This window comes from Saccostrea cucullata, unplaced genomic scaffold (assembly GCF_032062105.1).
Source record: "Saccostrea cucullata isolate Sc308-1 unplaced genomic scaffold, CSIRO_AGI_Scuc_v1 ctg16356, whole genome shotgun sequence".
Classification (NCBI taxonomy): Eukaryota; Metazoa; Mollusca; class Bivalvia; order Ostreida; family Ostreidae; genus Saccostrea; species Saccostrea cuccullata.
In genome coordinates, this window is record NW_026938253.1 from 1 (window position 1) to 11457 (window position 11457).

The window sequence follows — 11457 nt, forward strand, 5'->3', positions numbered from 1 at the left end:
TTTTTTTATTTATATTGCCCAACATCACAATTTGTATGAAATTATAAACAACTTATGAGCTTTTTTACATTTTAACTACTTTCATTCACACACTCTTACTGACTTACAAACAGTCTCATTCTTTAGATCATGATAATAATAACAAAATGGTTTGAAAAAATCAATAGTTCATATATCTTATTACAACTTTACTTAGAACATATATTTACTACTTTGTATAGATTTATATTGACAAATCTCTTTGTGAAAAACAAACAGTATATTATATTTTTATAATAAGCTCATTGAAATATGTTTTTCCACAAACACCATTCTTTTTCAAATTTATCTATGCGGAGATTTTTGATAGCTATATATTTTTCAATATTTTGTTTCAATTTAATATAATTTAGTAAGCCCAAAAGATTTGGAATTTGATCTTGCATTAAACATGTAAAAATGTATTGCTTTGTATATAATATTATAAAATTCTTGACTCTGTTGTTATATGTCATTGGTATTTCACCTAGAATAACATTTTCAACATTAAAACCAACTCTTTTTTTTCATTGTTTTGTAAATATGTGAACTGAGGCTGGCCCATAGAGATAAAACTTTTTCACAACCAATGAAAACATGTTGAATAGTTTCTACTTCTTGTTTACAAAAAGTACAAATATCTGAATTCTTAATCTTAATTTTTTTAAAATAGGAGTTAACAGGTAGAATCCTATGTAAAATTCTAAATTGTAACTATTGAATTGTTGAGTCCTTTGTTGTTTTGAAACATACTTTCAAAACATCTTTTACACAAATTTCATTGATTCCATATGGAGATAATTCTACATTCCACTTGCATAAAGCTTTTAAAACAGTTTCTTTTGTGTTAAGACAATTGTAAATATATTTTGTACATTTTTCATACAACAATATGTCTTGAAAATAAACAGGTAAAAAAGGCTCATACATATTTTTCACTGAGAATCTATCTACATGTATTGACATATCCTTTATGTACTTTGAGATTGAACAAACAACACTATTGTACTGCATTATACATACTGTAGAAACGTTAAATCTTTGTTGAAAAGTCTTTTGAGTAAGAAAAATACCCCTTTCGTCTAAAAAATCACGAATAGTTTTAACACCATTCTTATACCAATCTTGAATGAAAATGCTTTTGTTATTAACTTTAATTTTTGAGTTATACCATACTGGTATATTTAAGAAATTGTCTTGAGAAACTGAATCATTCACAGTTTTTATAACTTCAAGCCATGAAATAAAAACATCTTGCCAAAATTTATTGTTTTTTGCAATTAAGATTTTACGAACAAAATCGTCCCCAAAATCAAGCAGCTTGTTTAAAATGTCATTACCATTTACAGCCATGAATAGATCCATCCATGGTTTGCTACAACAATAGTTTGACAATCTTTTAATCCAAGAACATTTCAATGCCATTATAAATTTGCTTATATATATCATTTTAAGTCCCCCTAATAAATAATCCTGCGTTATAGTAGCTCTATTATATTTGTCACACTTTGATTTCCAAATGAACTCAAAAATGTCTCGACAGAGAGAAGAAATTACTTCTGGTTTTGGTGTTGGCAATGATATAAACAGGTGATTTAATTTTGGTATAAGTATAGTTTTAACAACTGTAACACGACCAATTGGAGTTAGCATTCTCCGTTTCCAGTGTTGTATTAATGCTTTAAATTTGGGTATTATTCTATCATAGTTAATTTCATTTATTTTATCAAGTTCAACAGAAAAAAATTATTCCTAGTAGATCAAAGGTTGTGCATCCCCAATCTAGTTTCCATCTAGAATGATGAAACACCTCAGAAAATTTTTTAGAGCCTATCCATACAATTTTTGTCTTAGAACTGTTTATTTTTAAACCAGATAATCTAGAGTAAAAGTCAATGGTTTCAAGAGCAGCAAATAGGGATCTTGGTGAGCCATCAAGAGCTAGCGACGTGTCATCAGCATATTGAGAAATCTTATGTTCTTTATCATTGAAAACGATGCCTTTTATATCAGTATTTTGTTTAATAAGGAAAGCTAGAATTTCAGCACAAAGAAGAAATAAATACGGAGCAACAGGATCTCCTTGTCTACAACCCCTTTGGATATCAAATTGTTCTGATAAAAATCCGCATTGCAAAACTGATGCTTTAAAATTTGTATTAAGAATTTTTATCCAATTAATTATATTATTACCAAAACCAAAATATTTCAATACTTTATAAATAAAAGACCATGAAATTGAATCAAAAGCCTTTTCAAAATCGATTAAAACCAACAATCCTGGTATATTTTTAGCTTCCGTGTATGCCATTAAATCAAAAATAAATCTGGTGTTTTCACCAATATATCTTCCTTTTAGGAATCCAGTTTGTGTGTCAGAAATCAAGAGATCCAGAGTAGGTTTTATTCTGTAACTTAGGCATCCTGATATTAGTTTATAAAGTACATTTAGTAGAGTTATTGGTCTCCAATTTTTCAAAAAACTGTCTTGGTTTATCACCTTTTGGTATACATGAAATTATCCCTAGTCTTTGTGATATAGGAAGTTCCTTTTTGACAATATACAATTTATCGCTCGCATAATGTAGATTTTAAGATCACTCCAGAAAAATTAAAAAAATTCAGTTGGGAAACCATCACTTCCAGGAGATTTATCATTCTTCATATTTTTTAAAACTTGTAAAACTTCGTTTTCTTCAATATCTTTTTCTAAATCAATAAAGGTGATTTTATCTAATTTTGGAATTTTAGTTGAGTTAATAATTTCTTCTAAATCAATGTTAATCAGTTCATAATCTGTATTAGAATATAAATCTTGATAAAACTTTTTGACTTGGTTCAAAATTTCTGATTGATCATATATAATATTTTTTTCATTCAATTCAACCCTTTTAATAATTTTATTTAAGAAATTTCGTGATTCAAGATTGCAAAAGTATTTTGTAGGCTTTTCTCCTTCCTCGACCCATCTTGCTTTAGATCTTATAATATGTCCTTGTAATTTTTCCTTTCTTGTATTTTCAAGATCTAATTTCTTCTGTTCTAATAATTCCATGTTGATATCATTATTATTTTCTAGACATTCTATTTCTTCAATCAATTCTTTTTCTAATTTTTCTCTTTCTCTTTTTTTGTAAGAAGAATATGAAATTGTAACCCCCCTAATTTCCATTAAAAGAACCTCAAGAAACAAGCTATTGTCAATATTTTCAGTGTTCTGATTATCCGCATCCTGCAGATATTTTCTTCGGACTTCATTAATAGTTTCTTTAACCTTTGCAATAAAATTTTTATCTATTAATAAACTGTTGTTAAATTTCCAAAGTCCTTTCCCTCTTTCAAAAGAAATGAATTTCAGTTCTAAAACAACTACTGAATGGTCTGACCTATATCCAGGTTTAATAGTAAAATTCTCAACCAAGTTAGATAAATTTTCAGAAATTAAAATATAATCAAGGCGACCATTCTTAACGGGTTTTTTAATATAGAACAAATTTTACAACTTCATTTATCAAAGTCTAAATTCTTCTCCAAGTGTATATCTTTTTTGTCAGGATTTACAATTCTGTAATAATCTATTATCTGTAAATGATCCATGATTTCTAAAAGTAGATGCATTGGACCAGAATCTAGTGAAAATAGTACATCGTTTTAAAAAAAAAACCCGGTATGAGTGCTTTTTTGTTATGGAATATAATTCAAATTCTCCCTCTCTCTTCATGATGTATTCCATATTTCAATATTGTAAAATGGGAGTTTTTGAAAAATGGAAATGAAAAAAAAATATCCACAACAAAGTCATGCTTTAATGAACTGAATGAGAAAGGTGTGAGTTGTCAACTGGGTCAACACCCTCTCAGAAATGCAGAGAGCTGATCTAACAAATCCAGAGGCATACAATTTTGTTCATTACTTATTCATAGATCTAAATTTGAAGGATTGCATTGATTTTTGTTGACGTATTCAAGAAGTGAAGATATTTTGCAAGGGGTGTTAAACAATAATCAATCAATTAATTTTTTTTATTTATTAAGATGAAACTTCAGTACGACTGTGCAGGTAAGATTAAATGGTTTTCTCTTTTTTTTTTTTTTTTTTTTTTTGTTTAGCGGTACTTTTTTCAAATTACATTAAAAATGTATTTTTAAAATTTTTTAATAGAGAAAATCGTATCATTATTTCTCTTTAAAACTTACATTCGTCCATTCCATCAAGAGATTTCAGGTCCGATATCTGAAAGAAGTGAATTTTTTATCTTCAGTTTGTAGAAAAATTGTTTATTTGCTTATATTTTGATTTTTTGTATATTGAAGCCATTAATGCTTTTTGCAACTTACCGTTGTGTTAAAACTAATGGATTTCATTGCCATGTTAGATACAATTAATTCAAGCAAAACAGACTCTGTGGGAAAGTTTTCTTTTGACACAACCATCCAACAATTATTTACATCTAGGAAATGACTTATGTAGAAGTATTCTCCAGTAGCAATTTGATATCCATTTCTAAGTCCAGGATTGTTCTGTTGGAAAACAAAGTTATTTTCTAACGTTTATCTCATATCAAAATGCACATGTTTGCTTAAATGGGAAATTACTACTAGTATATTGACATGGTCGCGAAAAAATCGAATGGTTTATAAAAACATATCAACGCCATTCAAAAAACGAAAATATGCACAAATCAAAATTGTTATTGAATATACCAGAGTTTTGTTTCCAGTAATATTCCCAGATTTAAATACAATTCCACTGTCCATTGCAATCAATCTCCAATAAATTGTAGCAATTCCACTTTCTACGTCACTCACATCGATCTGTAAACTGAATAAGAAACCAAAAAACCCGAAGTGCTAAAAAGGCAATGATGAACAATACGAAACCTAAGGGCCACATTGCACACCAGGACTATTGAAAGGAAAGCCAAAATCATTTCAGTATTAAAAAGTTTTAATATACGTTAGTGTGGTTCAGGGAAATCGTTTTAAAAAGCTAGTGTGAAAAAGCTTAACAACTAACATAAAAAACGTCAGCCAGTATTTCACTTAATAAAATGTTGTAATTGCTGACTTTTTCAATATATCCACCATAAAATTTGCGAAATGCCAAACGGGACTGTTGGTATCCCTGCTTCAGCAACTTATTTGTCTAAAGCTTACCTCATTATAGGACCTATGCATAACAAATTAAATGGAGACATACACCCCATATTCAGGTGATAGGGATCTAGGGATCTAGTTCTATGTAAGTAAAGCGATGGAAAAGTTAAAGACATCATGTTTATCATAAAGTTTTGTTGTCATGTTATACATCTTTTTCATATAACTATTCGATTCTCGAATGTTCTTTAGAAGATTTTTTTTTTAATTCCGATGAATTTTATGTAAAACTTTGATTACTCATCGCGTACCGAACGAACCAATGTGTCATTTTTTGAACAAACTTGATTCTTCACAACATGGGGATGTTTTATATAATATGACTAATCAGGTCTTTGCTGTAATCCTATGAAAAAGGTCTTAGCCTTCATTTGAACAAATTTAAATTTCATTTAAACAAAAAAACTTTAAATGCAAGTTTGAAACTCGCCCCGTTGCTCTTGAGAAAAGTCAAAAAAGTTTAAAGACAGTTGAGTGGACAGAGAAACAGGCGAACGGACACCGGACAGAATGTGTCAGAAAAGCTCAGTTAAGTCACCGTATGTAGTTGGCTAAAAGGGGTAGTGATTACATAAAAACGTGTAAGCGTTATAGCTTAATAATCTAAAATTGAAAATAAAATGAAAGAAAAAACAAAAAATGCATTTAATGTATCAAGACAAATCCATTTTTTGAATAATCATTAGCACATCTGTTTATCATAAAGCTGAATATATTTAATGGTGCATTATGTTACACCAGGTATTAAATTATATTATTTTATCAAAACATATCACATTACATTTTGCATCAATGTTATATAATAATGGAATCCTGTATAATATGCATCTCGGCGGGAATATATACATGTAACTGTGCGAGAAAGTATTCATTCAAGAAATTTCTTACCGACTTGAGAATGCATATGTCGTTAAGTTTAAATTTGGTGAAAATATAACATCATTATGCGTCAGTTGCGTTGGTGGAGAGGAATCAAAGTACAAAGGCGTCACCCCTATTTTCGTATTACCCATAACATCTGTTGCTCTTATCCATATATTAATGATATCGCCGTTTTGTCTTGAAACAAAAAAGGTTTGAGTTTCTGAAAGAGAATCATTCACTTGGGTCCAGAAAACAGGTGTTGCGTTTCCCAGATTCCCGTGTTTATATGCATATTCAAATTTGGTTATGCCATAAATATTCTGAATTCCTTTTAGTGTTCTATTTCCATCTAAATCCTCCATTCTAGGATTTACATATTTTTTAATATTTGTTGTGAATTCAAAGTACTTATAAGGTTTCACGGGATTAAGCAATTTGTTCTCAAAATGAAATTTATTTTGAAAATGTTTTTTCCAAGAAATTTCAATCATTCCATCTAAATTATCCTGCCACATGTAACCTGTTTCTTCTTTTGCACTCGTTACTTTAATTCTTGTTGATGTTGTGTTCAGCACGGTTATTTTAGAGATTGGATCATATAAAACCAAAGTTCGAGCATATTCGGTGTTATTTGCGGCATCAACGACATTTAGCAGGAAGGAGTACATTCCAGGTTTTTCGGGTAAATGCACGAATGATGAGGATGTTCTATTTAATTCAAAGGTCTCCAATGGCCTCCAAGGATCTTTTTCACAAAGTTTTGGTGGAACTTCATTGTCAGCTTCTAGTAGATACTTCTGAATCACGTACTTTTCTATTCCTGACATATTGTCAACCCAACCATTCCATGAAAAATGGATTGCATGCTTGAAAAAAATAAGTAATAAAAATGATTTTAAAGCAATTCATCTGTTTCGTACATGCATTTCATTGATTTAAAATCAGTAAAAAAAATATAATTTAAACTTTTCATCATTATGAAAATAAAAAAAAAATAGTAACCTTGGTTATATCTTCTTCAACGTTGAAGGCTATTGCTTGACATTTTCCATGCAGCAAACAGTGATTGGGGTTCACTAAATCGAATAGAAATTGTGTGCTTTTGCTGGCATTTTGTCCGATAAATGTGTTCACACGATCTCCATCTGGTGTTTTAAGCTTTCGATATCCTCCATTTGTTGCAATGGCTGTTAAAGTCAAGCTGTAAAAAAATCAACTTCAATATTTATTATACATATTGATAATCATGTAAAAGTGCTAATCAATAAAACCAAAATGTGCCGACAGAAAAAGAACTACGTACTTGTCCCCATGTTCCAGAAGTCGGTCAAAATTTGCATTTGTTAAGTTGCACCAAAATACGTCCTCATTTGGTGAAATGGAACCAGGATTATTTGGACATTTAAGAATTGTACTGTTTATGCTTATAAATGCCTTTGATGAATCTAATTTACAAAGAAAGATAATTTATAATTGACAAAATAAATGTTTTTTTCTCTTTACATTATGAATTGCAGGTTATACCTGTATATACATTACACAGTATTTCATGACTAGGAGGGGGAACAATCAAAATGTTGTCTCTCAATAATAGGGAAGATCTGGATAAGTGTTGCCCGAGGCTAAAATCGAGTTTTCATGAAATTATTGTTTAATTACCGAATCCATAATATAATTTCTTAAAGTATAATTATGAAAGAATTTTCGATACAATTACAACAGTTTGCTAAACAGGTGTATTCCATGCTTGGACCTAAGTTACAATGACATCGTCATGATTGACACTTAAAAAGTGCAATCCAACAGAAGCCTCTCGCCAATTAGCGAAGATGGCAGAGGATGAACAATTCTCATCATGGTTCATCATAGAGAACATATTTGACATCCCATCTATAGTCACAAGTACCTTCCCACGAGTACTTGATATCAGTCATTTATGCCAAAATATGCTTCATTTTCTACAGCATTCTTAAAAATAATGGCGGTAAAGTATGGAAATTTTAACTACAGCGTCACAATAGATCAATTCAGCAATGCAACAGTTCATACTGTGACCAGGTAAACATTTTTGACTGTTTTATTATATAAAAACATTAAAATAAAGCAGGAATTCGAACAGTTCTAAATGGCTGATTCAATTTTAAAAAGCTAGACAAAAATATACATTTTGAGCTCAAGAACGTAAAAATAGAATTACCATTCCTATCCGATTTGCTTAAATCCATCTGGATCATTCCCGACACAATCCCAAACTTAAAATCGTCGATATACCCCGGAGAATTCACTCCATGTAGATTTTGAAATGTTGCAGAGAACTGTACGTTGATGAAGTTGTAGTCTTTACGGTTCACCCACCTCGTGCTGATCCCGGTGGAATTTGTTCCAGAGGAATCAGCCATAAACTTATAGAGTTCTCTCTTTTGTCCAGTTCTCTCTATGTTGGCAAGGAAAGAGCTGCACTGACTTATCGTGGGACTCGCCAATGACGTCACTAAATAGGTTAATGAAAATTATTGATTCATGCTAATATTTTTTGAAATTGCCACAAAATGATTTTAGATATTCTGTTTTTAAAGGTGCATGGACACAGACTTGAAGTTAATATTTTCTGTATAATATTACGACTTATATATTTTAATAGCATTTCACACAAAAATGTATTAAAAATCTTATTTCATCTAAAGGTTATTAAAACATTAAATTTTTAGACGGGTTTGATTAACACATCGAATCCATCCAAAAATTTGAAGCTTCAAAAACTTTAAGATGAAATAAAATTTTAGTATATTTTTGTATGAAATGCTATTAAAATATATATGTCGTTACATTATAAGAAAATGTTAACTTTAAATTATGCACCTTTAAGATATTAGGAAAAATAAAGAGAAACCCATTTTGTCTTACTTGATCTACATAAGTCTAATCCAGAATTGCCACTAAAACCTTCTTTACACTGACAGTGGATAGAATCGGTGCATGTTCCAGGAAAACAAGGCAAGTGGTATGAACATAAGGCTAAAATATAGAAACAATGTACCAATACTAGAGAAAATTTGGATTTTCCAGTGGACATCTGTGAGTAGCGCAATCGCAACTTCTTGGGCCTTTCCGACTAGCAAAAAAAGACCTCGAATGTATTAGGTAGACGCCATGATAATCCTTTTCAAGATCTTTGAAATAAATGCATGAAGACCTTTTATCTGTGAAATATGGAGTTAAACTTTATTCAATGTAATGATATAACCTAAAATATACTAAAGAAGGGACTTTTAACTCCGTCTATCCTATAGTTGAATAAACAGGAAATATAAAAATTTTAACATCCGGTGATGTTAATACATTCGAGATTCTTTTCCCGACCTCTTACGGAAAGAACTGAGATGATGCGATTGGTGAGTAGCGCTGACTTTTACATTGCACGGTTTTGTTTACTTTTACGCTAAGATAATGTAAGGAAGCTCTTTCGTTACATAAAGGTTTAGCTCAACATTTAATCAAACGAAAATAACGTTTAATCTTTTGAAATAGAAGCAGGCATCGAATTATTGGCAAAAGTATTTTTTTTTATTCTTAAAGTCCAGGGAAAGGTTGTTGACCTGACCTGACCGTGCCTCTAATATAAAACGGTCAAATTAAATCTGAATGTTTCCATTCAATTAGAATTAGAAATATTGTCTTCTTCAATCTTTGAAAATTCCATTTTTTAATACAATAAATAAGAGAAAAATTCATTACTTTACAATTTCCCTATTCTCGAAATTTGCGAAGTTTTCTTCCTGGCATGTTTTCTACCTTAGGTCTATTTGATTCATTAGAAAATAAAATCAAAAGGAGTTATTATCCCCTTGTGAAAATAGCATTTTAAAACCTTTTTTCTTTATAAAAAAGACATGTAAATCTTAATTCAATTTTTTTTCCTTTACCTAATGAATTTACTTTTTATTTAAAAAAAGATGCCATTAATTGTTCAAGGTATTTGCACATACGTATTTCACATGTAGCTCCTGTGTAAGTTGCCGTACACATACACTTGTTGGGAGCAACGCACGTGCCTCCATTTATGCAACTGGGATTACACACGGCTAAAATGAAGAAAATATACAAAATAAATAGTATAAACAATACATCGTATAGCTGAAGTAAATAATTTTATTTAAAATATAAAGTATAACCCCACCATCACCATCTCGAACATCAAAATTAAAAGGCACTTACGGATTGAACAGTGAGACCCTGTGTAGGACGAGATGCAGGAACATGACCGTGACCTCGTGCACGTTCCACCGTTCATACAAGGTGGATCACATATAGCTAATCAGTGAAGAAAGAAAAAAGAGATTTATTTATTTGCAACATGCTCAGAAACTGGTGAAGAAGGGGAAAATAAATTTGGGATCTCCCATGATTTTTAGTTGGATGAGTTGTCTGTTCTTCATTCCTTAGCATTGGCTAAGTGATAAAACACACAACGAGCTGGATAAAAATTATAGCCAACTACGAATCATTTTGATTCCTTTGTTCCTATGTTTAATACATCACTGTTTTTATAAAGGACTCAGCAAAAAATCCAAAGAGTCCTATCCACGGGATAAAGGGGTAAGCAGAACATTAAAAAAATAATGATGAATAAAAAGATTAAGTCGGCAAATAACAGTATATAAGAAAGACAAAAGTTGAACATATACTAAAATGACGCATGTCGTAATACTGTATAACATAAAAGAAGAGCGTGTGACAGATTTTATTTAATCAAATTTACACTTTCTAACATAAAATTATGATTTTTTTTTTTTACTTTTCATGGCAAACGTAAGCATAAAAGATCTAAGATTAAATAGTTTTTTGTTAAATCGAATGAATAGTTTCAATGTTATCTCTAGTAGTCTACTTTTTGCATGAAATACTAGTACTTAAATTGGTATGTATACATACGTTGATCGCATCTAACTCCTGAGTATCCGTTACACTGACATGAATTCGGACCAACACATCTTCCATTATTCTGACAGCGAGGTTCACAGACAGCTACATTGGGATTAAATTTGAAATACGTTGTTTAAAACACTTTTGTGAAATACTTTGTTTGATATACCTTGTTTGGAATACTTTAATGAAATATTGTAGAAATTTTATGATCAAGATTCTCACATGTTAGATTGTTATCAATGTCTTTCTATAGTAAAACACTCAAATATGAAATAAGCGTGTCACTATCTGTGATGTATTTACACTTCGAGTTCTACAGTACAAATCGAATCAATTTATCAATCACCAATTTTTATTATACCCGCACTTTCGAAAGAAAGTTCGGGTATATTGTTGTTACTCATGTCCGTCCGTCCGTCCGTCCGTCCGTCTGTCACACTTTTCTTCCCTGAACTCCTCCTACATTTTTCACAGTAGCTTAATCATCCTTTGG

The 11457-nt window shown here is 30.6% G+C and overlaps 1 protein-coding gene across 1 annotated transcript; it reads right to left on the minus strand.

Annotated features, from left to right (window-relative positions):
- Window positions 1-3522: 3522 nt before the first annotated feature.
- Window positions 3523-11063, minus strand: LOC134249768 (uncharacterized; the record flags this gene model as incomplete). The annotated part of the gene is made up of 12 exons (XM_062732113.1): window positions 3523-3647; window positions 4215-4251; window positions 4356-4538; window positions 4722-4839; window positions 6063-6904; window positions 7041-7239; window positions 7342-7483; window positions 8236-8529; window positions 8943-9053; window positions 10025-10120; window positions 10254-10349; window positions 10971-11063. Coding segments are annotated over 12 exons (2336 nt in total), but the record flags the coding sequence as incomplete, so codon positions are not given.
- Window positions 11064-11457: the final 394 nt, after the last annotated feature.